The following is a 27,228-nucleotide window of genomic DNA, read 5'->3' on the forward strand; positions in this document are numbered from 1 at the left end:
GCAAATAAGTGACTTAACATTTACTATATACATTAAGACATGTGACTTCTGTCAGCTTACTTTCTAGATCTTAGCAATTCTTTGAAGTGTTTCTTATTTCAGAACATCCTCAAAGATGTACATCAGCTATGAGTTGGCATGCCAGTCATTAAAGTAGATCAACGTTTCCACCATTGATAATGCTCAGGTCCTGACCCTTTTTCAACAACCGTTGAACAAAGCATCTGTGGGGTTGTTGTGAGGTGGTGTGGTTGCGGTGTTCTTTTGACATTTAAACTCTGAAATGATATTATTTGCGAGCGTGTGGGGGGGGGTCACACCTGGCTGTGCTCAGGGGTTACTCCTGGCTCTATGCTCAGAAATCGCTCCTGGCAGGCTCAGGGGACCATATGGGATGTCGGGATTCGAACCACTGTTCTTCTGGGTGCAAGGCAAAATGCCCCTCCATGCTCTCTCTCCAGCCCTATGCTATTATTCTTTAATGATCATTAGCAGACTTGAGAGAGCCTATGTGGCTGAGAACAATTTGGGGGCAAAGAACTTTACTCAGCTGCTCCCACTTCTGTACTCGGGTTGGCCCCACACAATCTTGGGAGAGCCTGTGGCACAGAGAATTAAAGTTGGGCTCCTGCATACAGAGCTTGCTCTTGGCCTATTGAGCTCTCTCTGGTCACTGAGAATGACATTGGTGCTCTGCTACTTAAAGAAAGGTTGGGAATGAGAGAATAGGAGAAAGACTGGCAGGCATGAGAAACCTCGGGGAGGAAGGAAGATGGGGTGTTTGTAAATCTTCTGGAAATGTTGAAGGGGCACAAGGATTTTGAAAATGCCCTGATCATGGAAACACAAATTGAAGGGAAATCTTACTCAGAGCTCACAAGTCAGGGATGTACCAACTGCTATTCCCAAGTACCTAGGAACACAAATTTCTCACCTTCTCTGGCAGGTGGGTGGTGGCTGTGAGAATGTCTCTTCTCCCCTCCACCCAAATGTGCAGTTTCAAGTCTGCCTCCTACAGAACCAAATTTGTTTGTTTTTGGTCCACACCCGGCTCAAGGGTTACTCCTAGCTATGCACTCAGAAATCGCTCCTGGTTTGGGGGAGCATATGGGACACTGGGGGATCAAACCGCAGTCTGTCCTAGGCTAGCGCAAGCAAGGCAGACAGACACCTTACCCCTTGCACTACCACTCTGGCCCCCAGAACCAAAATTTTTCTTCCAGTTTCATCTGGGAGAAAAACAATATCTTTTTTTTTTTTTTTTTTTGGTTTTGGGGCAAAACCCAGTAGCCAGACTATATACTCCTGGTTATGTGCTCAAAAATTGTTCCTGGCTTGGGGGACCATATGGGATGCCAGGGGATTGAACCACGTTCTGTCCTAGGCTAGCACATGCACCACCGCTCCGGCCCTAAGAAAAACAATATCTTACTTTGGGTTCTTTAGGACTCTATATTTACAAAACTGGCATATTTACATGGTTATCCTAAAAAGAAAAAGACTGTTACTTCTTGGAAAACTGGAATTTACTTGTAGTTAACCTGGAAGAAACAATAAAACTTTAGATATGTGTCTCTAGAGAGCAAAATAGGAAGGTTAAAAAGAGAAAAACTGTAGAAATATAACTTCTTTTCATCCCTTTAAACAGTCTGAATTATTAGTATGAAAGTGTTAAAGCACATATTTGATTTTATCCCCAATGCCACAAACACCCACCCCAACAGTACTGTTAAATATGACAAGTATTCTATGAAAAGCGTATGTAATTATCATATTGGTAGTGATAAATTTCTGGGAAGGGAACATAGCAGGGTTATAAAAGATAGTAATTAATGCACTTGCTTTGCCTATAGCCCCACAGATTCAATTCCTGTTACCACATAGTCCTTCCAATATTGCCAGTAATAATCCCTGAGATTCTTGGTTGTAGCCTAGATACAAAACAACAAACCACAGAAATATCATTTATATAATATTCAAAAATGAACATTGTACCCACTGGAGTTCTAAAAATGACAGGCTGTGACTCAGTGAACCTGAGAAGTGAATCTGAGTAAATTTGAGAGGCAGAGAGTTCACTGAAGCTATAAGAAGGCTAGTCAATATCAAAGAAAAAATTTTAAGTTTTCTTTTAATTCTAGATAGTTCTGAATTTTCTTCCATCCTAAGACCACCTCTTTCATAGCAATGTGCAGAGGCCTTGAATGGTGAAGATAGGTTTGTTGCTCCTTTTGGGAAGCAGGAGAAAGATTTTAAACTTATGTCATTCCCTCCTGCCCTCATGAAAGGTTTTAAACATGATTTTAATTCAATTTTCTTTAAGAAGTTTTAATGTCACAGTCAACATATAGCTCAAACACAAGAAACATATTAACTAAGCACGTTATAAACTTGTCCTATCTACCTTTCCCCCATCACCAAAATCACACTTTTTCTATGGAAAATAACTAAGTTAGGTAAGCAGGTCACCTCCAAATTCAAAATGACCTGAATCATGCCTCCAGATGGTGTAAATTCCTGACTCTCAAGAATGAAGGTGACTCAGTAAATCTCTTCTTCATCCAGCAAGTCAACCTTCAGGGCGGAGCCATCGCTGTTCAACACGACTGAATCCGCAAGGAGAGCTTTCAGCACCTCGATGTTTTCACACAAGCGGTTCACCTTGGGATAAGCAAGGAGTCTTTCCAAAGGCACGTAAAAGTTGTTTCCTATGCAGAAGGGTGCAGGAGACTTCTCGATTTTGTTCTTCTCTGCCTCTGTGAAGACTGGTTTCAGGAGTGTTATACAGGCATTTGAGAGACCAGTGTCTTCTGACTTAGCACTTTCTTCATTAGGTGGCTTTAGGTTTTGGACAAATGTACGTCTCATGCTCTGGACTTCTCGGAACACTTCATTAGTCAACACAAGTTGGCGGAATCGTTTTTGCTGCAAACTTGGGTAGGTAACTGTAAAAATCTAATAAGGGAAAGAAAAAATCTAAAATATAGGGAAAAATTCATAACAATTAATACCTCTGAACATTAATAATTAACTGGCCTAGGGGATGGAGTGATAGCGCAGTGAGTAGGGTGTTTGTCTTGCATGCAGCTGACCCTGGTTTGATCCCCAGCATCACATATGGTCCCCATGGCTTTTCTGAGTGCAGTACCAGGAATAACTCCTGACTACTACTGGGTATGATCCCAAAACAAACAAATTAACTTGGCCAGGGGGTAGATAGGAAACTCAATGGACTGAGCACATGCTCTGCATGCAGGAAGCCCAGGTTTAGTACTTAGCCCCTTATGGTCTGAGCATCTCCTGGAGCATTACCAAGTGCAACCTTCCCCCACCAAAAAATACATATTTTACTGGAGACAAGGATATGAGCAAGCAATAAAGTACATGCCCTGTACAAATAAGACCCAGGTTGGATCTCCAACATTAAAAAGTATTTTAATTTAAAAAAAAAGTGCTCGCTTCAGCAGCACATATACTAAAATTGGAACGATACAGAGAAGATTAGCATGGCCCCTGCGCAAGGATGACACGCACATTCCTAAAGCGTTCCACATTAAAAAAAAGAAAAAAGGAATTGGTGCCGGAGAATAGTAGAGTAGCTAAAATGCTTGCCCTAAATGCAGCCAACCCAGATTAAATCTCCAGCATCCCACAGAGTCCCCTGAATTCATCAGGAGTGATCCTGAGCACAGAGTCAGAAGTAAATCCTGAACACAGTAAGGTTGGTGCCGCCAAAAGGAACTAACTGGGGATAAGGAGGGAGTATGAAAGGGACTCAAATAGTTGAGCACAAGTCTGGCAAGTATGAGGCTCTGGATTCAACCCTCAGCACCAAACGGACACTTGAGAACCAGGCAAAGTGCTCAACAACTTTCTGTAAAAGCCTTAACTGTGCACACTTGTGTCTGAACTCTACTAGTCAAATGGCCTCATTTTCACGGGACTCAAAGCACTGTCCAAGACACTCATGATCCGATTTTGCTTTCCAAGTCTAATGATCCAAGTCTTCCAGCCATGCTTCTATATTTGTTGTCCATCCAACACACCTAAACTGTCATTAGAAGGTAAATAGGGGCTGGAGAGGTAGCATGGACGTAAAGTGTTTGCATTGCATGCAGAGGGACGGTGATTCCAATCCCAGCATCCCATATGGTCTCCCGAGCCTGTCAGGGGCGATTTCTGAGTGTAGAGCCAGGAGTAGCCCCTGAGCACTGCCGGGTGTGACACAAAAACAAAAACAAACAAACAAACAAAAAAGAAGATAAATGATAAAAAAGGGGAAGTGGGAAAGTTCATTGGCAGGGAGGTTTTTTTTTCCTTCACCTATTTCCATCAAAAGGATCTGAGCAGCTTGAAGGCTCAGTCTGACAATTGGACGGAGGGACGCTGAGCTGTGAAGGTTTCCCTCTTCCCCCATGACAGGACCAACAGATCATAAAAGGAGGAGTGTGGGCACAGGGAGGACCACCAGGGCATTCCAGACACCAGCACAGGCCAGATAGTCCTCAGAGTTCCAAAAGACCAATTCCCTCCACCACTGCTGGTCAAGATCCCTTTACCTAGGTCAATCCTCAAAATAATCTACAGTGGGGGACTCCTGCCCCTGCTGATAATAGGGAAGGGGGGGAATGTTTGAAAGTGTTCCCACCGCAAAGGCTGCTTCACAAAGAATACTCACAGGTTTATAAACAATTTCACTGTGCTGTTCAGATTTACATGGATTGGATGGCATGGCATGGTTTTTCTGGAAGATTCCTATCTGGGTACAGTATCCAACCTCCTCAGATCCTGCAGGTGGCTCCCCTACCCCAGTAAACTCCACAGAGTAATTATAGAGGTTAGCCACATCTAAAGCCCTGGAAAGAAAAGGAAAAAAAAATCAATTTTTTTCTAAACTGGTACTAAAGTACTTCCTGCAGAATAGTTGAACGAGCACACACACACACACACACACACACACACACACACACAAACTAAACTTAGCAACTCTTGTTGCAAATTGCTAGAGCATGTATAATGCCACTGAATATCGTTTGCTTAGCTTTGTGAAAAGCATGAAGGCAACAACAGTGTCAGCATCCACAAGAATACAAAGGGCCAAAAGGGAAACTACAAAGCAGAATGGAGGGTGAGGTGAACAAGGAAGCCATCAGCAAAACAATCCCAGTTGCTGTTTGGATTGAGTCATGCTGAAAGCTAGAACCATGTTCATATTCCTGAATAGAGAAACCCCAAAGCCAGTGTATGAGGCCCACAAACCCATGCCGTATTTCACCACCTACTCTTCATAGATAGTGTGCAAATTTTCTTCTGCTCTTTCTTTTATTGCCCAAAATTGGAAGTGCAAGTATATGAAGTATTTTTCCATATTATTTCATCTTATTGAGAACAAAAACAATGGCGCCGGAGCAATAGCACAGCGGTAAGGTGTTTGCCTTGTAAGCTGCCAACATAGGACAGACCCCAGTTCAAATTCCAGCATCCCATATGGTCCCTTGAGCCTGCCAGGACCAACTTCTGAGCCCAGAGCCAGGAGTAACTCCTGAACAACACCAGATGTGACCCAAAAACGAAGGAAGGAAGGAAGGAAGGAAGGAAGGAAGGAAGGAAGGAAGGAAGGAAGGGAGGGAGGGAGGGAGGGAGGGAGGGAGGGGAGGGAGGGGAAGGGAGGGAGGGGAGGGAGGGGAGGGAAGGGAGGGAGGGGAGGGAGGGGAGGGAGGGGAGGGGAGGAGAGGAGGGGAGGGAGGGGAGGGAGGGGAGGGGAGGGAGAGGGAGGGGAGGGGGAAGGAGGGGAGGGAGGGGAGGGGAGGGAGGGGAGGGGTGGGAGGGGAGGGAGGGGAGGGGGTGGGAGGGGAGGGAGGGGAGGGGAGGGAGGGGAAGGGAGGGAGGGGAGGGAGGGAGGGGAGGGGAGGGAGAGGAGGGAGGGGAGGGAGGGGAGGGGAGGGAGGGGAGGGAGGGGAGGGGAGGGAGGGGAGGGAGGGGAGGGGAGGGAGGGGAGGGAGAGGAGGGAGGGGAGGGAGGGGAGGAAGGGGAGGGAGGGGAGGAAGGGGGAGGGAAGGGAGGAAGCGGGAGGGAAGGGAGGAAGGGGGAGGGAAGAGAGGAAGGGGGAGGGAAGAGAGGAAGGGGGAGGGAGGGGAGGAAGGGGGAGGGAAGGGAGGAAGGGGGGGGGAGGGGAAGGAGGGGAGGGGAGGGAGGGGAGGGAGGGGAGGGGAGGGAGGGGAAGGGAGGGAGGGGAAGGAGGGGAGGGGAGGGGAGGGAGGGGAGAGAGGAGGGAGGGAGGGAGAGAGGGAGGGGGAGGGAGGGGAGGGAGGGGAGGGAGGGGAGGGAGGGAAGGGAGGGGAGGGAGGGGAGGGAGGGGAGGGTAGGGGAGGGAGGGGAGGGATGGGGAAGGGAGGGGAGGGAGGGGAGGGGAGGGAGGGTAGGGAGGGAGGGGGGAGGGGAGGGAGGGGAGGGAGGGAGGAGGGAGGGGAGGGAGGGGAGGGGAGGGAGGGGGGAGGGGAGGGAGGGGAGGGAGGGAGGAGGGAGGGGAGGGAGGGGAGGGGAGGGAGGGGAGAGGGGGGAGGGGAGGGTGGGGAGGGGTGGGAGGGAAGGGGTGGGAGGGGAGGGAGGGGAAGGGAGGGAGGGGAGGGGAGGGAGAGGAGGGGAGGGGAGGGAGGGGAGGGAGAGGAGGGGAGGGGAGGGAGGGAGGGGAGGGAGGGAGGGGAGGGAGGGAGGGGAGAGGGGGGTGGGAAGGGAGGGAGGGGAGGGAGGGGAGGGAGCAGAGGGAGGGGAGGGAGGGGAGGGAGGGGAGGGAGGGAGGGGAGGGAGGGAGGGGAGGGGAGGGGAGGGGAAAGGGAGGGAGGGGAGGGAAGGGAGGGGGCGGGAGGGAGAAAGGGGAGGGAGGGGAGGGAGGGGAGGGGGGAGGGGAGGGAGGGGAGGGAGGGAGGGGAGGGAGGGGAGGGAGGGAGGGAGGGGAGGGGGGAGGGGAGGGAGGGGAGGGAGGGAGGGGAGGGAGGGGAGGGAGGGAGGGAGGGGAGGGGAAGGGAGGGGAGAGGGGGAGGGAAGGGAGGGAGGGGAGGGAGGGGAGGGAGCGGAGGGGAGGGGAAGGGAGGGGAGAGGGGGGAGGGAAGGGAGGGAGGGGAGGGAGGGGAGGGAGAGGAGGGAGGGGAGGGAGGGGAGGGGAGGGAGGGGAGGAAGGGGAGGGAGGGAGGGGAGGGAGGGGAGGGGAGGGGAGGAAGGGAAGGGGAGGGGAAGGAGGGGAGGGGAGGGAGGGGAGGGAGGGGAGGGGAGGGAGGGGAAGGGAGGGAGGGGAAGGAGGGGAGGGAGGGAGAGAGAGAGGGAGGGACAGAAGAAGGGAAAGAAAGGGAAAGGAAGGGAAAGGAAGGGGAAGGGAGGGGAAGGAAGAGAAAGGAAGGGGAAGGAAGGGGAAGGAAGGGGAAGGAAGGGGAAGGAAGGGGAAGGGAAGGGAGGGAAAGAGAAGGAAGGAGGGGGAGGGAGGGAGGGAAGGAAGGGAGAGAGAGAAAGAAAGAGAAAGAAAGAAAGAGAATGAGAGAGAGAGAAAGAGAGAAGGAGAAAGAGAGAAAGAGAGAAAGAAAGAGAGAAAGAGAAAGAGAGAAAGAAGAGAGAAAGAGAGAAAGAAAGAGAGAGAAAGAAAACAAAAACAAGATGAGGCAATTATGTGGTGAAATACAGTACCTCTTCTTTAATTTTTTTTCTTTCTGTTCGGGGGATAGAGACCACACCATACCCAGTAAAGCTCAGGGACTACTCTAGTTCTGTGTTCAGGAGTCACTCCCTGTCACAATGACAGGGATTAAACTTAACCAAGTCAGCCCCATGCAAGAAAAGTGCCTTAGCCCATGTGCTACCTCTGTCATAGCTCTTTCATTCCTAGATACATCTTCATACAAATACCCTGACACAATCATAAAATAATAAAATTGCAGAGTGCCTATACATTCCTTTCACACTTGCCTGCCAGTGAGACCTGACTAAAGAAAGACAACCAAGTTCTCTGCTTATTTTACCCAAATGCAGGAGTTCTTCTATAATCTTTTGGTTTATTTGGGGATATGTTCCTGGCAGATCTCTGGAGAATGTATGCCGTGTTAGTGATCAAACCCAAGTGGGCTGCACAAAAAACAAGTGCCTCACCTCACCCCTGTACTACTTCCCTTCCCTTAATTTACTTCCACACTACGTAGCCCTTTGGGAAATTTTTTTTTGGGGGGGGTCACACCCAGTGGTGCTCAGGGGTTACTCCTGGGCTCTGCGCTCAGAAATCACTCCTGGCAGGCACAAGGAACTGTCACCCCACCCCTATCTTCCTGCTAACCTTCCCTGATAGTAAGACCTGCCCATTTCTGGGAGGGGTCTTTGGAAGGTAACAGGAGAATTGCCTGAGGGGCAGGAAGTGATGGGGAGAGATATTCAGGAAGGAGAAGCAGGATGGAGAGAGAAGAGAGGTTGAATGCAGGGCTGATTATGGAACCAGCATAAAACGTTATGATAGAAGCCATACCTGTTGGCTAGGGCTTTGAATAAAGCTTCATGTCTCCTGAAACATGACTGCCTGTGAATCATTTCCTCACGGCTATCCTGAACCCTCAGACTCACCAGCAGGAAGGAAGGGGTTGCAGACACTTGGCCCCGGGGCCAGCAGAGAAAGGCCTCTCCATCCATCCATCTCACCGTTCATCCATCCCATCATCATCCAACCCCATCCAGGACTCAATAATTAATCTGGGAGGGGTCTTTGGTAGGTAACAAAAGGATTGCCTCAGGGGTGAAAAGGGTTTACTGAGAGAGGATTTAGCTAGAGAGATGGCTGGCAAAAACAGGAGAAGTCAGGGCAGATGATAAGAGCCTGCTTAAAAAAGGTTTAAGATTATAGGCTACACATATTGGCTAGGGCCTTATTATCTCCTGAAAACTGATTGCTGTGAGTCTTTCCTCACGGCTACCCTGAACCCTCAGACCCACCGGCTGGAGGGAATTGCAGGTGCGTGGCCCTGGGCCGGCAGAGAAAGGCCTCTTCTTCCATCTCACCTTCATCCATCTCACTCCATCCAGGACTCAGTAATCAATATGTTATTCTACAGGGAACCATATGGGATGCTGGGATTCAAACTACCATCTGTCCTGGATTGGCTGCTTGCAAGGCAAATGCCCTACCATTGTGCTATCTCTCCACCCCAACCCCCCTGTAGGAAATTTTATTGGAGTAAAATAATTTCAGTAATAGCTGAATATTAAGATTTACTTTGTAGAGATTTGTTTTTCTTTTTTACTTCATTGAGTCCCTTAAAATCAAACCAATTCAGAAACACTAGTGAACGTACCAGGTCTGAAACTGCATTCTGTTCCATTCAAATTTGTGGTCCGAATCTCTTAGGGTAACTGTTGGAAACAGGGGGTTGAACTCAATATTGGGTGTGCTGATGATGACCATTGCTGGAGAAAAGTATCCAAATACAACTTTGGGAAACCTGGCCAAATCTTCAGGATCCAAATGTTCTATTCTAAAATGGTTAATGGGAAAGATCATAGGAGCTGTATTTACTTGAAAACATTTTTTGAATTGATCTGGCAGAATAATTCCTCTTTCTGCATGCATTCATCTCTTCTTTGAATATGTGAGTACTTAAGTGACCTAAAAACATTTATTCATAAATTTCACCCACCCAACATAAATTTCATTCAACCCACTAAAAACTTTCTGCAGTGCTCTCCAAACCTCATTACCAGTATCTCTAATGAAGCTATGAGAGTACATGCCTCCCTTGTTACAATGCATGAATCAGGACACATAATTACTACTGTGACAAGTCATCAAAAATAACACCCTTCTCATTTACAATGAAGAAACAGACAAATTCAGATTGAGGGCTAGCTTACAAAGCAACTAGCAAATATTCTACAGAAATAGCAAAGACAAATAAGGCAGAGAAAGACTGAGGAGCCATGGCCCAAATGAAAGGCACAGGCTGTGTGGTTCAAGGACTCAAGGTCCTGGATTTGATCCCCTCAATATCACATGCTTCCTAACCAGCAGCATGATCCTGGTGGCCCTAAACACTGCCAAGTATGTCCCACAAGAAGAACAAAAAAAAAAAAAACCATGAAAAATAAAGCAGATATGACAACCATTGCGTGTAAGATCATTTGAAAGGGTAGTGAAAATTTTAAATCGCTATAAAATGGCTTTACTGAACTATAGATGCACACTGAGGATGAAATAAAGATTGGACACTGACATGGATTTCTTTTGTTTCTTGACACTATTAGACTGTGGTTGTGTATCTAGTTCATAAGTATAAATTAATGAGTAACAAGTGTAATTGCATAGGACAGAGTAAGATTTTCTGGCAGGAAATCCACTTGAATTTATTTCTTTTTTTTTGGGGGGGGGGGCTACATTCAGCAGAGCTCCAGGACCCATGTGGTTGAAGACCTGTGAAGGCTATGTAAAAACCATGTGCTCCAGTCCAATTGAGAATCACTTTAGACCACCAACTTTCAAAGTATCAGAATGACAATCTTGAAAAGGGTATAACATAAAATAGTATAAAATAAAGAAAACAGGGGAAACCTGCAATAAATTTAAATTACTGAAGGAGGCTGTGTGCTTAGGCATGTGGGAAACATTTTGAACAGACCCTGATTTACTCCAAGAGGCTGCAGTGAACTACCCAGCCAGAACAGCTCCTGGGGGCATGACAACAGACAAATAACCTCAGGGCACCTCAGCAGAGGTGAACTGTCACTGCACACAAAAGACAGAGCCTGGTTCCTGCTGCATGCTCTGCTCTGCTTAGCTGCCACATACATCTTCTAGCCAAAGAACCCCAGCACAACACACAGAAAACACCACACTACGAGAGTGACAATGGGGAAACAACACAGGTCAACATCATGCTTTGAAAATGAAGATGGCAACTCTGATGACCCAAAAAGTGCCATTCACTTACCCTCTCAGATAAGGAATTTAGAGAAATATAGAGGATGTTTATAGAACTCAAAGAAAGCATGGATCGAGCTGAACAAACCACAAATAAGAATTGAGAAGATATGAAAATAGAAATGAGAAAACTACAAACTAGAATAACTGTACTGAAAAACTTGGCAAACAAATTGAAAACCTCACTAACAACCAGTGGGTCAGAGATAAAGTCAAAGAGAAAATCAAAAGATTCCTGGAAACAAATGCAGATGAAGATACAAGCTATCAGAATTTGTGGGACACAAGCAAAAGCAGTAAGTACTAAGAGGAAAATGTATAGCTTTGCAAGCACATATCAGGAAGGAAGAAGGGGCTTACATATACAGCTTTATAAAATTAGGAGAAGATCAACAAAATGAACCAAAAAGATAGGCAGAAGGAAATAACAAAGCTTAAAGCAGAAATCAATGAAGTGAAAATAAAAATAAAAATCCAAAAGATCAACAAAAGCAAAAGTTGGTTCTTTGAAAAATAAACAAACACAAAAAATAAATAAGCACTAGCAAAACTCACAAAGGGAGAAACTCAATAAACTACATTAAAAATGAAAAAGGGGAGATCTCTACAGATACTACAGAGATTCAATGGGTAATCAGAGACTTCTTTGAGAAACTCTATGCCACAAAACATGAGTACCTGGAAGAAATGGATAAATTCTTAGACTCTTATAATCTTCCACAGTTGAGTCAAGATAATCTAGCATATCTTTTTTTTTTTTTTTTGGTCACACCCAGCAAGCGCTCAGGGGTTACTCCTGGCAGGCTCGGGGTACTATATGGGATGCCAAGATTTGAACCACCATCCTTCTGCATCTAAGGTAAACACCTGACCGCTGTGCTATCTCTCTGGCCCCAGACCTTTTTTTTGGTTTTTGGATCACACCCGGCAGAGTTTACTCCTGGCTCTACACTCAGAAATTGCTCCTGGCAGCCTCGGAGGACCATATGGGATGCCAGGATTCGAACCACCAACCTTCTGCATGCAAGGCAAACACCTTACCTCCATGCTATCTCTCCAGCCCCAATCTAGCATATCTAAATAGATCCATCACTACTGAGGAAATTAAAATGCTAATCAAAAGTCTTCCCAAAAACGAAAGTCCAGGATTTTGAATTCACTAACAAATTCTTTCAAAACTTTCAAGAGATATTACCATCAATCCTTTTCAGGCTCTTTCAGGAAATTGAAGAAATACTCCCAAATAGTTTGTATGAAGCTAACATCAGTCTGATACCTAAACCTGACAGAGATGCTGCAAACAAAAAGAAACAAAAAACCACAGACCAATATCCCTGATGAAAACAGATGAAAAGATCCTCAACAACATCCTGGCAAATAAAATCCAAGGCCTCATTAAGAAGGTCATACATGGGCCGGGAAGGTGGCGCTAGAGGTAAGGTGTCTGCCTTACAAGCGCTAGCGTAGGACGGACCTCGGTTCGATCCCCCGGCGTCCCATATGGTCTCCCCAAGCCAGGGGCGATTTCTGAGCTCATAGCCAGGAGTAACCCCTGAGCGTCAAACGGGTGTGGCCCAAAAACCAAAAAAAAAAAAAAAAAAAAAAGAAGGTCATACACAATGAGGGGGCCGGAGCAGTGGTGCAAAGGTTAAGGCGTCAATCCCCCGGCATCCCATATGGTCCCCCCACCAAGCCAGGAGAGATTTCTGAGCGCATAGCCAGGAGAAACCGTGAGCATCACTGGGTGTGGCCCAAAAAACAAACAAACAAAAAATAATAATAATAATAATAATAAGGTCATACACAATGACCAAGTAAGTTTCATCCAGGATTGCAAGGATGGTTTAACATACATAAATCAATCAACATATTATACCATATTAACAAAAGAAAAAACAAAAACTAAGTTCATATCAAAAGATTCAGAGAAAGCATTCAATAAGATCCACACCCATTCCTGATAAAAAAAAAAAAAACCTCAACAAGATAGGAAGGTAAGGAGCTTTTCTCAATATAGTCAAGGCTATGGCAAATATTATTCTCAGTGGAGATAAACTAAAAGCATTTCCTCTAAAATCTGGTACAACACAGGATGCCCCTTTCTCAGCACTTCTATTCAACATACTGCTGGAGAGAAAGAAACTCTCGTTTATTGTTGGTAGGAGTGCCATCTAGTCCACACTTTAGGGAAAACAAAATGGAGATTCTTTAAAAAAAAAAAAAAAAAACCTAGAAATTGAACTCCCATGTCACTTCTTTTTTTTTTTTTTGGGGGGGGGGGGTTGGGCCACACCCGACGGTGCTCAGGGGTTACTCCCGGCTGTCTGCTCAGAAATAGCTCCTGGCAGGCATGGGGGAACCATATGGGACACCGGGATTCGAACCAACCACCTTTGGTCCTGGATCGGCTGCTTGCAAGGCAAACACCGTTGTGCTATCTCTCCGGGCCCAGCTATGTCACTTCTAGAGATATATCCTAGGAATACAAAAACACAACACAAAATATTTTCTGCACACCTATATTCATTGCAGATAGATACAGAATAGTCTCACTCATCTGTGGGATTTAAGAAAAATAAAAGACAGCATTGTAATAACACCCAAAGACAATAGAGAGGAGGGCTAGAAGGGCCAGCCCACAATATGAAGCTTACCACAAGAGTGGTGAGTTCAGTTAAAGAAATAACTACACTAACATCTACCATGACAATGGTAGTGAGTGACAGAAATGGAATGTCTGTCACGAATACAGGCGGGGTGTGGGGAAGTAGGGAAATGGAAGGCATTGTTGGTAGGAAGGTTGCACTCGTAGAGGGGTGTGTTCTTTATTTTTATAACTAAAACCCAACTACAAACATGTTTGTAGTCATGATGCTTAAATAAAAATATTCTTTTAAAAAAAGAAGGCAATATCTTAAAAAAAAAAAAAAAAAAAAAACATTACTGAAGGAAAATAGAGGCCAGGAGCAAAATTTTAGTAGTGAATCATAGCTGAAGAGAAAAAAAAAATACATTCCCTCTCTCACCACTCCTATTCAACATAGTGCTGGAAGTTCTTGCCTATTGACTAGGTAAGAAAAAGATTTCAAGGGAATCCAGATAGGAAAGGAAGAAGTCAAGCTCTCACTATTTGCAGATGACATGATACTCTACTTAGAAAACCCTAAAGACTCTCTCAAAAAGCTTCTTGAAACAATAGAGTCATATAGCAAAGTGGCAGGCTACAAAATTAACATACAAAACTCAATGGCCTTCTTTTTTTTTTTGTTTAGTTTTTGGGTCACACCCGGCAGCGCTCAGGCTCAGGGATTACTCCTGGCTCCATGCTCAGAAATCACTCCTGGCAGGCTCAGAAGACCATATGGGATGCCAGGATTAGAACCAATAACCTTCTGCATGCAAGGCAAATCCCTTACCTCCATGCTATCTCTCCGGCCCCTCAATGGCCTTCTTATACACCAAATTTGATAGAGTAGAAATAGACATTGAAAAACATTCACATTAGTGTCATACACACTCAAATATCTTGGAGTCAACTTAACCAAAGATGTGAAAAAAAATATACAAAAAGAACTACAAAACCATGCTGCAAGAAATAAAAGAGGACACAGGAAATGGACACACATCCCTGCTCATGGCAGGATTAACATCATTAAAATAGCAATACTCCCAAAGCATTTACAGATTTAATGCAGTCCCTCTAAGGACACCCATGGCATTCTTCAAAGAAGTGGAATAAAACACTTCTGAAATTCATTTGTAACAGTAAACACCCATGAATAGCTAGAGAAACCCTTGGGAAAATGAGTACAGGAGGAAATCACTTTTCCCAACTTTAAATTGTATTACAAAGCTATAGTCTTTTTAAAACTATGGTATTTGAATAAAGACAGAACTTCAGATCAGTGGAGTAGTCTTGAGTATTCAGAAAATGTTCCCCAGACATACAATCAATTAATCTTTGATAAAGGGGGAAAGAAATGCAAAATGGAGCAAGGAAAGCCTTTTCAACATGTGGTGTTGGGGCAACTGGTCAGCCACTTTCAAAAAAGCGAAATCAGACCTCCATCTAACACCATGCACAAAGATAAAATCCAAATGGATTAAAGACCTGAATATCAGACCCAAAACCATAAGGTAAAATTGAACAACATGTAGGTAAAACATTCCATGACGTTGAGACTGAAGGCATCTTCAAGACAGTAACAGCATTCTCCATACAAGTGGAAACAAATACAAACAGATGGACAATATTAAGCTGAAGAAGCTTCTGCACCTCAAAGGAAATAGTGCCTAGGATACAAAAGTCACCCACAGAATGAGAGAAACTATTCACCTAATACCTATCAGACAAGGGGCTAACATCTAAAATATACAAGTTACTGAAAGAACTTAACAAGAAAAAACATTTGACCTAATCAAAAAATTCGGAGAAGAAATAAACACAATTCCTCAAAGAAGAAAAACCAATGGCAAAAGGCACACGAAAAAATGTTCCACATTACTAATTATCAGGAAGACACAATCACAAAGAACAAGAACAATCAGTGCTGGCAGGGATGTGGGAGAAAGGAACTCTCCTCATTCACTGCTAGTGAGAATGCTGTCTAATCCAGCCCTTATGGGAAAAAATATGGAGATTCCTCCAAAAACTGGAAATTGAGCTCCCATATGATCCAGCTATACTACTCTTAGGGATATACCCTAGAAACACAAAAATGTAATACAAAATTCCCTTCCTTACACCTCTATTCATTGCAGCACTATTTACAATAGCCAGACTATGGAAACAACCAAGATGCCTTTCAACAGATGAATGGCTAAAGAAACTGTGGGACATATACACAATGGAACAGTATGCAGCCATCAGGAGAGATAAAAGTCATGAAATTTTCCTATACGTGGAAGGACATGGAAACTATTATGCTGAGTGAAATAAGACAAAGGGAGAGAGACACACACACAGAATAGTCTCATTTACCTATGGGTTTTAAGAAAAATAAAAGGCATTATTGTAACAATGCCCAGAGATGAGAGCTGGAAGGACTGGCTCATGATATGAAGCTTACCTCAAAGAAGGGTGAGTGCAGATACAGAAACAATACACTAACAATTACCATGACAATGTTAATGGGTGAGAGAAGTAGAAAGCCTTCCTTGAATACATGCAGGAGGTATGGGAGGAGGGAGATGGGGGTCAGTGGTGGTAGGAATGTTGCACTGGTGAAGGGGGGGTGTTCTTTTTGTGACTAAAAACCAGAGAGGTAGCCTGGAGGTAGGGCGTTTGAAGTGGTTCATCCCATATGGTCCCCTGATCCTGCCAGGTGTGACTCAAAAACAAAACAAAACAAAACAAACAAACAAACAAAAAAATGACCTACAGTCATGTTTGTAATCACAGTGTTTAAATAAAAGTTTAAAAATAAATAAATAAAATAAAATAAAATAAAAAGAAGGTAAACCATAGTGTCAAAAAAAAAAGGTGGAATCCCTCTTAAGACAGGGGTAATATATTACAAAATATATGATTCACCACCAAGTAATACAGACTGAGTCAGAAAAGAGACATGAAGAGAATACTCGATCTAAGGAGAAATGTGAAAGAATGACAGATATATAGCTCTGTCATTAAAAGTCTTTCTACTGACAGCTTGTTAGCTATGAAAGAAACAAAAAACAAGGGCTAGTTCATAGGGCTAGTGCAGATGCCTAGTCTGTTGCCATACACATGTAAAATCGCTTTACTTTTTCCTTTTATCTTTTCTGAATTAACACAAGTACATTTAATTATGTCAACCCTGATTCTCAGTTATGCTAAATTCTGGCTAATAAAAAATGGCAGCAGAAAGCAGCCAAAAAAGAAGCTTGGCTGACTCATTGAGATCCAAAATGCAGCTCAACAATCCTTGGTCAAAAATGCATTTTCTCCTGTCTGATTTCTTGTGCAAAACTGTAAGCAGAGACCCTACACCAGGGGTCTCAAACTCAATTAACCTGGGGGCCACAGGAGGCAAAGTCAGGGTGAGGCAGGGCCACATAAGGAATTTTGCTTACCGAATATTCGCAATAAAAATCGCATTAGTAAGGGAAAAAAATCACAAAAAAAATCACATTAAACATTTGCATACCCCTAACGAAACTGCTCTGGATATGCAAATGTTTAATGTGATTTTTTTTAATAATGCGATTTTTATTGCGATTATTCGGAAGCGAATAATTGCGAATACTGCGATATTTGAAGGCCACACAAAATGTTGCGTGGAGGGCCGTAAACGGCCTGCAGGCTGTGAGTTTGAGACCCCTGTGGCCTACACAGTCTGTAGATACAAATTCAATCTTGCATACCAAATGCTATCCACTTTCCCAATATGGCCAGGTAGGGCATTGGTCCCTGAGCACTTTCAGGTGTAGGCATGGTAATCCCCAGCACCATAGGAACCAAACTGTCCTGGCATTGAACCATCTGACTCATTTGGCAAAGAATCTCAGAAATGGACCTGGGTCCCCCAAGTAACACTTGGGAAGCCAAGAAAAGAAAAGAACATTTGGAAAATGCTATCAACAAATGGGTCTAGAAAGTATAGGTGTTTCTGGTATAATTTTTTTCAACTTATCTTTAAATTTGAAGCTACTGATTTCCAAAAGTTTAAAGATAGGGGCCAGAATGACAGCACAGTGGGTAGAGCATTTGACTTGCATGCGACAGATCTGGGTTCAATCCCCAGGATCCCATGTGGTTTCCTGAGCACTGCCAGGAGTTATCTATGAGTACAGAACCAGGAGTAACCTCTGATCACTGCCAGATGTGGCCCCAAAATAAAAAGTTGGAAAATATTCAGTTAATTTCAATTGACAAGAAATTAACTTTACAAATAAGAACTAAGATCATGATTAAAATATATATTTAGAATATAATCTACTATGACTAACTAATTCTGATGTTTCAAGTAACTGTATATGGAAAATACTTACAATTCAATACATGTTATCAAATCAAATCCAAGCAAACGAGAATCTCTCTCTACTGCAGAACCGTGATACAAAAAAATAGTCAAATCCAGATCCCGAGGACTTAGAAAATCCCCCAAGAATGGAGACAACTTACTCCTGCAAAGGAAGTATTGAAGAGGGAACATTTGAACACAATCATCTTTTTTTAAAACACAATAATCTATATTGAGAACTACTTCACTAACATCAGAACTCTGACTAACACTTTATTCTACCTATACTGGTAAGTTGGATATGACCTCTTTTCCATAATTTGATCAATTAAGCATCAGCTCATAGAGTAAACTACCTAAGGTAAGGGAATAACTAGGCATTGAGAACAAACTTTTTATGATCTGATACTATTTGTAATTCCTTTGTTCTCCTAGCTCAGGGATTTTCTGACTCTGGTTTGTTCTAAAGGTAGGGAAATGGTAAGTTTGTTTTGGGTGGACATACCAGTAGAGTTCTGGAGAAATCATGAAGTGCCAGGGGCTGAATCTAAAGTTCTTACATCTAAACCATGAGTTCACCCCTTTGAGCCATTTCCTCCACTGCTGCAGGTATCCTGCGTCTCAGCAATTCTAGTGGGTCATAGTACTCATGAGAAGAAAGCAGGAGCACGAGCGGCCGAACAGAATAATATTGCAGAAATGATTACCACACAGGAAGTATGGGGACTCACATCTGATGAGTGTGTGACAGTTGAATTTTTTTTTTTTTTGGTTTTTCGGGCCACATCCATTTGATGCTCAGGGGTTACTCCTGGCTAAGCACTCAGAAATTGCCCCTGGCTTGGGGGACCATATGGGACACGGGGCTAGTGCTTGCATGGCAGACACCCTACCTATAGCGCCACCTCGCCGACCCTGACAGTTTAATTTTTTGAGCAGGGGAATTTATAGGGGTAAAATTAGCCAGAGGTAAAGAATAATTTTAATCACAAAGCATAGTACAACAGTAACAATACCTAAGCTATGGATGTGATGTAAAAATTCTAAGTTACAAGAGAGAAGGTTACACTCAAGCTTACTTCAAATGCAAAATCAGGATTAGGAGGAAGTAGGAAATATCTAGAAACTTGATCTTTCTAGGCTGGACTCTATTATTTTAGAGGTTAAGTAAAGGGAGGTGCCAAATCCCCAAAAATGAGTTTCCCTATTTCTAAAGGAGGGTCAATAGTCGAAGATTTGCATTCTGGTTATACCTTGATTACCAGAAACTGCAGCTGCAAGGACATTTTTGAAAAAGAGAAAAAATTGTCTTTGCTTTTAGGGCTGGTTATATCCAGAAAAAGGGTTCTCAAATAATCTTTGGTACTGGAATTTCTGAGCCACATTATTTGATAGAGGCCAATATTTTTCCTGATATATACAAAGGAGAGATAGTCAAATACTGGCTGAAAATGTACTGCCAGGCATCTCTTTGGAAATTCCTCAACCATCCACGCAGGCGAAAAAGGCGTCCACAGTGGGCCTTTTGAGGAACCCCATGGGGGTTAAATTAGTTCTACCCACCAGGAAAATCTGAGGATACATCTGGTGGGCTGAGCCCCCCTAAAACTTAGGTATGCCCTGGCACTCCACCCTTCCTACTTAAAGGAAAAGTCATAAAACACACTGTGGATGTCTAATGTAATTAGGTAGACACTGACACATGCACAAATGGAAAACTGTTAGTTTTTCTAACTAAAAGTAGCCTGGAACCTTTGCCCACCTTGTATGGGATAATCTGAGTCAATCTTGCCTGGGATAATTTGAGTTAATCTTTCAAAAGTTATTCAACAAGCTATACACAAAGGGGACCAGTTACCCTAGCAGTGGGGGGGGAGGGGACAAAGAAGGGGGATGCTGGGAACTGGGGGTAGAAGGAGGACAACACTGGTGGTGGGATACCTGATTCAATGCCACTATGTACCGCAAATATTACTGTGAAAAATTTGTAATTCATGTTGGTCACAATAAAAATGATTTTTTTTAAAAAGTTATGTAAAAGAACAGAATAGAATGCCACAAGTTTGGGATTGATGCAGAACTACATCAGAAACTTGAAATTGGGGCCGGAGAAATAGCATGGAGGTAAGGTGTTCGCCTTTCATGTGGAAGGATGGTGGTTCGAATCCCGGCATCCATATGGTACCCGGTGCCTACCAGGGGTGATTTTCTGAGCATGGAGCCAGGAGTAACCCCTGAGCGCTGCCGGGTGTGACCCAAAAGCCAAAAGCCAAAAAAAAAAAAAAAAAAAAAGAAGAATTTACATAAAAACTTGAAATTACCCCTTCCATTTCAGTTTATCTTCATTAATATCTACTCCAACAAGCAGCTCAATGCAACTGTGAAATTTTAGCAGCCATAAGAGTGAAGCGTCACCACAGCCCAAGTCAGCAACCTAGCAATAAGACAGAATGTTATTTCAAAAGCATTTATAGCCAGAGAAGACAAATACAATTAATTTTTTTCTCTTTTTGAGAGGATTTCAATAATAAAATTACATAGAAGGACCTTTGGTAATGGGCAATGGGCATGGGCAAAAAGACATCTCATTGGTGGTATTGTTCTTCTATCAATCAGAGATGAAACAGAGAATCTTGGGTTGGTGACCAAAGCTATTTCATGCTTGGAGTACTTAAGACAAAAAGAAAAAGACCCTTCATTGAAGAAATTACTTACTATAAAAAAATAAATTGACTGGATGAGCTAGAGAGCACAATAGGTAGAGCATTTGCATTGCACAAGGTCAACCCAAGTTTGATCCCTGGCATCCCATATGGTCCCCCTAGCTTCCAGGAGTGACTCCAGGAATACAGAGCCAGGAGTAATCCCTTAGCATCACTGAGTTTGGAAAAAGAATAAAGCAACCTGAAAGAAGAAAAGTCCTATGAATGACCCATAACCTAGGAAAAAGGGTGTTTTAGGCTTTTATAAGCACCTGCTCTTACTGAATGAAATATCAGACAGATAGTAAGGTCCTGACACTGGAAAACACATAAACCACAGGTAGTGCCTAAAAGTAAATTTTGTACTTGTGAGCAACGTCCTCATTTGAAACAAAAAAATGGATGCCTACAAAAACTGCTGAATGAAGCCTGAGCTTTACCACTGCTTTTCAATAACTTTGCAATAGACACTCGTATGACTCATGTTTTTATTAAATCGATTTATTTTAATCCTATATTAAAGTCTTCACTAACTACAAGTGAACTACTAAGTTTCTGAACTCTACCCGAGAGAAAAAAAGACAAATGAAGCTAAAACTCAGGACATGCAATGGTAACTATCTACGTATAAAAAATCTCCAACAGCTTCCAGGTAGTTAATTGACTCCAATAAGTAACTGAAGTTGTCGAGATCTATTTGGAGAATCAGGGATTTAGCCTTATTTTGGTCAAGTCTTCCCTCTTTCCCTTATAGTTCTGAACTCTGGATTGCCTTAGAGCGGTGCTTCTCAATTATTTTCTGTCATGCCCTCCTAGGAAGAAGAAAACATTTTTCATGCCCCCCCCCCTTGACTGTAAATCAGGGGTTTCAAACTCGTGGCCTGTGGGGCGTTTGCAGCCCTCCGTACAACATTTTGTGGCCCTGCCCTTGAGGAATCTTTTTTTGTTTTGCTTTGTTTTAGTTGTTTGGGTCACACCCCCCCAATGTTCAAGGCTTACTGACTTTGCCTTCTGTGACCCCCAGGTAAATTGAGTTTGAGACTCCTGCTGTAAATAGTATCTTAATTTTAAAAAACTTTAATCTGCAAACCAGAAATATATAAAATAATTGGGACTACTTTTTTAATCAGAGATGATGTCTGGATTAATGGCTACAACGAGGCCTGCCAGGGGCAATTTCTGAGCATATAGCCAGTAATGACGACTGAGTGCTGCCGGGTGTGACCCAAAAACCAAAAAAAAAAAAATGGCTACAATGAGCACATTTTGCAATGCATAGCTTTTCGAAGGGGGGTTTGAAACAGGACACAGCAATTCTCAGCTCCAGAGACATACAAAGACATAAACATGGGGCTTAGCTTATTATGACAGTGTTTGCCAAGGTCAAATGCACCCCCCCTTTACAGAGCCTCATGCCCCCTTGGGGGGCACGCCCCACTATTTGAGAAGCACTGCCTTAGAGGGAGGAAAGAATGCAGTATCTCCACAAACAGTGCTCCCTGCAAAATATTGGTCGTTTCCAAACCAACATCATCTACTACTTAATCCTACTATCCTCTTCTCTTCCCCTCACCCAGTTCTATCTGATTTTGTTTATTCATCTCTATCAAGGAAAAATCCTAGAAAGGGGTTTGAGAGATAGTACAGCAGGAGGACACTTGCCTTGCACACAGCAGACCTAGGTTTGATCACCAACACCAGACAGGGTCCCTTAAGCACTGCCAGGAGAAAGTTCTAAGCACCACTGGTTGTAGCTCAAAAAAAAAAATAAGAAGAAATCCCTTTATCATGACCTTCTGCTTGCTGCTCAATTATGCCAACTGAGGTTTGCCTCTGAAGGATATCACTGGGTCTATTCCAGACTGGGAGGCAGAGCCCCCTCCCTTGCCAGGCATGTCCCAGAAGCCTCCATACCAAACTTGTTCCATATTAAGACCCCACACCACAGTTCCTGAAATGTATACACCTACTCAGCAAATTATATGCTGAGGAAAGCTATTCTATCATTCTGTGAAAACAGGCAGAGAAGACAGAACAGCCTCCAGCCTAATCCCTCTGCATCTGCCAGGTGTGTTAACTAGAAAGACTCACCCCAAGCACAGCAAGAAGACTAGAAAACTGTTGCAGGAAACACAGAAACTTACCAAACTCAATGAGTGAAAACAATATTACCAAAGATATAAACAACACCAGTAAATCCTCAGACAGTGTCTATAGTGGCACTATGATGAGAACGTTCAATGTGTTCAAAGATATGATAGCACACATAGTCAACCAAGCACAAGAAAGGATGAGGATTAAAATGAAACAACTAAAGTCAGAAATGATGTACAAAAAAATAAATAAAAATTAAAAAAAGAAATGATGTACAAAGTAGGTGATATTTAAGAAGTCAATAGAGGGCCGGAGAGATAGTATGGAGGTAAAGTGGTTCGAATCCTGGCATCCCATATGGTCCCCTGAGTCTGCCAGGAATAATTTCTGAGCGTAAAGCCAGGAGTAAACCTGACTGCCGCTGGGTATGACCCAAAAACAAAAACAAACAAACAAAAAAAAGTTTAAAAAAAGTAAGTCAGTAGAAGCTTTGAATAGCAGAATAGCAGTAGCTGAGCAAAAGATCAAAGAGCTCTAAGATGAGGGAACAGCTAGGAAAAGCAGATGGTAGAAAGTTCTCTAAAAAGAAATGAACAGCAAATCAGCAAGCTATGAGATGGGTTCAAGAGGCATAATATAAGAATTACTGAAGTCCCTGAAGAATAGGTAGACAAATGGATGAGGAAACAAAAGTTTAAAAAAAAAAGATCATTGATAAGAGCTTCTCTGAGTTGTTGATTACAGGCACTAAGATCTAAGAAGTTTGAAGTATCCTAGAGAAAAAAGACCCAATTAAGAAAACTCCAAAACACATTCTACTCAAAATGACAAAAAAAAAAAAACTCAAAGATAGAATACGAAAAGCAGCAAAATTAAAAAAAATGAATTTACATACAAAGGAAGGTCCCTATATAAGATATACAGACCTATCAGATGAAACTATGAGTCAAAACAATATACAAGGATACAGTACAAAAACTCAATGAAATGAACACCTCACTAACTCTATCCAGCTAAATAAACATTTAGAATTAAAAGAACTATACAGAACTTCGTGAAGCAGCAACAGATTAAGGAATTTATAGCAATAAAAATAGGACAAAGTTCCTAACATGTGGCATTGAGTGCAGCACTCCCTAATGAGGCATATGGTTGTCCTCTACTAGAATAATAAAGATTTAAAACATAAGACAATTAATTATCACAAACTGGCTTTCTTTAATTTTCTGAATACTTATTCGGCCAAGTAATATGAAATCAATTTATTATATACCTACCTGCCAAAGGGGCAGGCTGAGGGGTGGGAGGAAATCTAAGGATACTGATGAAGAAGGGACACTGATGTTGGAATATTGTATGTCTGAAACAACTCTATTATGAACAACTTTGTGATCATGGTGTCAATAACTATTCCTTAAAATTTTTTTAGTTTTTTTAATAAAGGTAATGGCAGTAATGAACAGTACTCGTGGTTGGGAAGTGATTTGGTTTTCAAATGCTAACAGTGAAATTACACACCTGAATATGAAAGTACATGAGACACTACTCATTCATGGAAAGAAAAAGTCTACTGAACTCTAAAACTTAACACCTCAAGAATGCAAGAAATTACAGGGATAAGGAACTTACCTTGATACAGCAGAGACAAGTTCAACCTGTCACTGTATGGTTCCCCCTAAGCACTATTTTGTGTGAACCAGATCCTCCTACTCTAAAATTTAGAAAGGAAAAACAAAAAACCTTTTGTGCAACTCTTAGGACACAGGTAGATCTTATGGTTAGCAAGCTCTCTATTGGAATCATCTTTTTCTCTTCTCCAGAACTTTTTTTGAACAATTTCTGCTTACTTACTGATCCTTACAAGATTTTTTTTTATTTGACAGAATGGGGTAGCCTTGATTTTTTTTTTTTTTTTGGTTTTGGGTCACACCTGGCAGTGCTCAGGGGTCACTCCTGGCTCTATGCTCAGAAATCTCTCCTGGTAGGCTTGGGAGACCATACAGGGTGCCAGGATTTGAACCACAGACCTTCTGCATGCAAGGCAAGTGCCTTACCTCCATGCTATCTCTCTGGCCCCAGCCTTGATCTTTAAATGTTTAAAGATACATACCTTCTTGGGTTTATGTTGATTCACTAAATTTTTCACAAAGTAGTAACGCTGTCTGTATAATGGAGGTTTAAACTCAATTACCTTCTTGACAGTAACTTCTTCAAAATTACCATCAATCGTATTATTGCTCTGGAAGTTTACAAACAAGGAAAGGGTCATGTTTTATTTATTTTTTAAACTTTATTGATTGATTGATAGATTGGTTTTTGGGCCACAGCCGGCAACACTCAGGGATTACTCCTGGCTCTGCACTCAAAAATCACCCTGGTACACTGGGGGGCCATATGGGATGCGGGGAATCGAACAGCATCCCTCCTGGATTGGCCACATGCAAGGCAAATGCCCTCCCACTATGCTATCTCTCTGGCCCCAAGGGGTCATATTTTAAATCAAGCATTACTTTTTTTTCTTTTGGGGTCACACCCTGTGACACTCAGGGGTTACTCCTGGATATGCGCTCAGAAAACGCTGCTGGCATGGGGGACCATATAAGACGCAGGGGGATCAAACCAAGGTCCCTACAGGGTCTGCCACAAGCAAGGCAAACTCCCTACTGCTGCGTTATCGCTCCGGCCCCCAAGCATGACTTTCAATAGAGCAAAAGCTTTATCCCCCTCACCAATCTAACGAACATCATTGGCCTTTCAAACCCCTCTGTGCGCTACAGTCTTTGGGCAACACTACATTTCCTTTCTCCTCAAAATATGTAGCTTCCTTTCACACCATTAAATAATAGTATGGCATTATGCTTCCTAAAGCTTAGACTCAGCTGAAGGGAAGATTACTTATGGAAGAATTTAATAAAGCAATAAACCTCCAAGGCACAAGAAACCACTCATAGATGGAACTACCAAGCAAGACCTGTGGTTCAACAGGCAATAAACGATTAATTCTCCCCAAACATGATTAATTTTCCAAACATGATAAGCACCTCTACCTACTAGATCCTGTCTATCTTTGGCCTGCCTCAATCAGTTTTAGCAAAAATTCTACTGATTAGAAAGAATTCCCCTGGACTTCAAATCCAATTCCTCAACACTCATCCTTGATATCTGGTAACTCTGGCCCGCTTCAACAAGAATCTCCCATACCCTTGCTCCATAGGGCATCCCTGTTCTGATCATTGACTACAGACCCCCTCCCAAATTTCCCTGTTAATTCTGAAATTAAGCTCACTCTTTCCCCAGCGCAATACTCTTATTGCAATTGGATTATGTCTACCTGTATAAGCCTCATTAATAAAATCTTTCTGGGGCCGGGCGGTGGCGCTGGAGGTAAGGTGCCTGCCTTACCTGCGCTAGCCTAGGAGACGGACCGCGGTTCGATCCCCCGGCGTCCCATATGGTCCCCCAAGCCAGGAGCGACTTCTGAGCGCATATAGCCAGGAGTAACCCCTGAGCGTCACCGGGTGTGGCCCAAAAACCCAAAAAAAAAAAAAAATCTTTCTACAAGTATCAGAATAAATTTCTATTTGGACCTCACAGAAAAGAAAAAGGCGTTTGCCTTTCATGCAGAAGGTCATCGGTTCGAATCCCGGCGTCCCATATGGTCCCCCGTGCCTGCCAGGAGCAGTTTCTGAGCATGGAGCCAGGAGTAACCCCTGAGCACTGCCGGGTGTGACCCAAAAACCACAAAAAAAAAAAAAATGTGAGATGGTATAAGTATACTATTTAAGTTGACAGTATCTTTAGTCCCATCTCTAGATGAAATCAGTATGTGTTTACTTTTTTGCTTTTCATATTATGTATCTTTCAAATTTCACTGTATATTTTACACAGGTTCTAAATTCCAAATGTTTCATCAAAAAATACTGGATCTGGAGTTGGGTTTCAAATCAATCACTTTAAATCAATTTAATCAATCAATTTTAAAAAGTAGATTCATATAATCTACGCTATTCCAAACACCAGCAAGACATTGCTATTAAATTGGGTCTCAAAATGTAAATAAAGTACAAATTCACTGCACATTTCAAGCATACCCCAGCCAAGTGGAGTAAATGGCAAACAATAGGTAGTTCAGTTCAGAATTACAACTTAAGTGCCAGCCCCAAATGTGATTTCCGAAACCAGGCATCATTCTCTAGAAATGTCATTCCAATGAAGATTTGATACACCTCTCACAGCCCTCCTCCCCCAAAATATTCAAGTACAAAATCTCCAGGTGAGCAGAAAGGCTCTTTAAATTTAGAAAAATACTTTGGAGTGCTTTTAAGATCTTGCTACCTAAAATAACAATTGTTGATTTAAGTAAGATTGTACATCATATGCACCAAATGTGGGATTTTTATCTTTATACTCTAACCAACCAAACAGCAAGGAAATACTAGGTCGGGGCTAAAAGCAAAGGATTTTACTTGCAGTGACCTGACAGGCAATCTTAAAAGATTATAAACTCTTAATAAGACATTTACTTTACCTCCAAGTTTCTTTCTTCCAT

The 27,228-nt window shown here is 42.9% G+C and overlaps 1 protein-coding gene and 1 non-coding gene across 2 annotated transcripts; one reads left to right on the plus strand and one right to left on the minus strand.

Moving 5' to 3' along the window:
- Positions 1 to 2,541: 2,541 nt before the first annotated feature.
- HENMT1 (HEN methyltransferase 1) lies at positions 2,542 to 27,228 on the minus strand. Its single transcript, XM_049765768.1, has 7 exons — positions 27,208 to 27,228; positions 24,790 to 24,918; positions 20,205 to 20,317; positions 17,912 to 18,046; positions 9,321 to 9,500; positions 4,679 to 4,856; positions 2,542 to 2,955 (listed from the first exon to the last, which is right to left on the minus strand). The coding sequence occupies exons 1-7, from the start codon at positions 27,226 to 27,228 to the stop codon at positions 2,542 to 2,544; spliced, it is 1,170 nt and encodes a 389-aa protein (XP_049621725.1).
- On the plus strand, positions 3,452 to 3,558 carry LOC125997676 (U6 spliceosomal RNA). Its single transcript, XR_007491714.1, has one exon. It is a non-coding gene; the product is annotated as a U6 spliceosomal RNA (small nuclear RNA).

This window comes from Suncus etruscus, chromosome 19, assembly GCF_024139225.1.
Source record: "Suncus etruscus isolate mSunEtr1 chromosome 19, mSunEtr1.pri.cur, whole genome shotgun sequence".
NCBI classification, from domain to species: Eukaryota; Metazoa; Chordata; class Mammalia; order Eulipotyphla; family Soricidae; genus Suncus; species Suncus etruscus.

Bases quoted from the DNA above. Each gene is read 5' to 3' on its own strand.
- HENMT1 (XM_049765768.1), bottom strand. From the start codon at position 27,228: ATGGAAGAAAGAAACTTGGAG. The intron at 24,919-27,207 runs GTAAAGTAAATG...GTAAACTTCCAG, and splicing joins TGGAAGAAAGAAACTTGGAG to AGCAATAATACGATTGATGG. The intron at 2,956-4,678 runs GTGAGTATTCTT...TTCCCTTATTAG, and splicing joins GTGAAATTGTTTATAAACCT to ATTTTTACAGTTACCTACCC.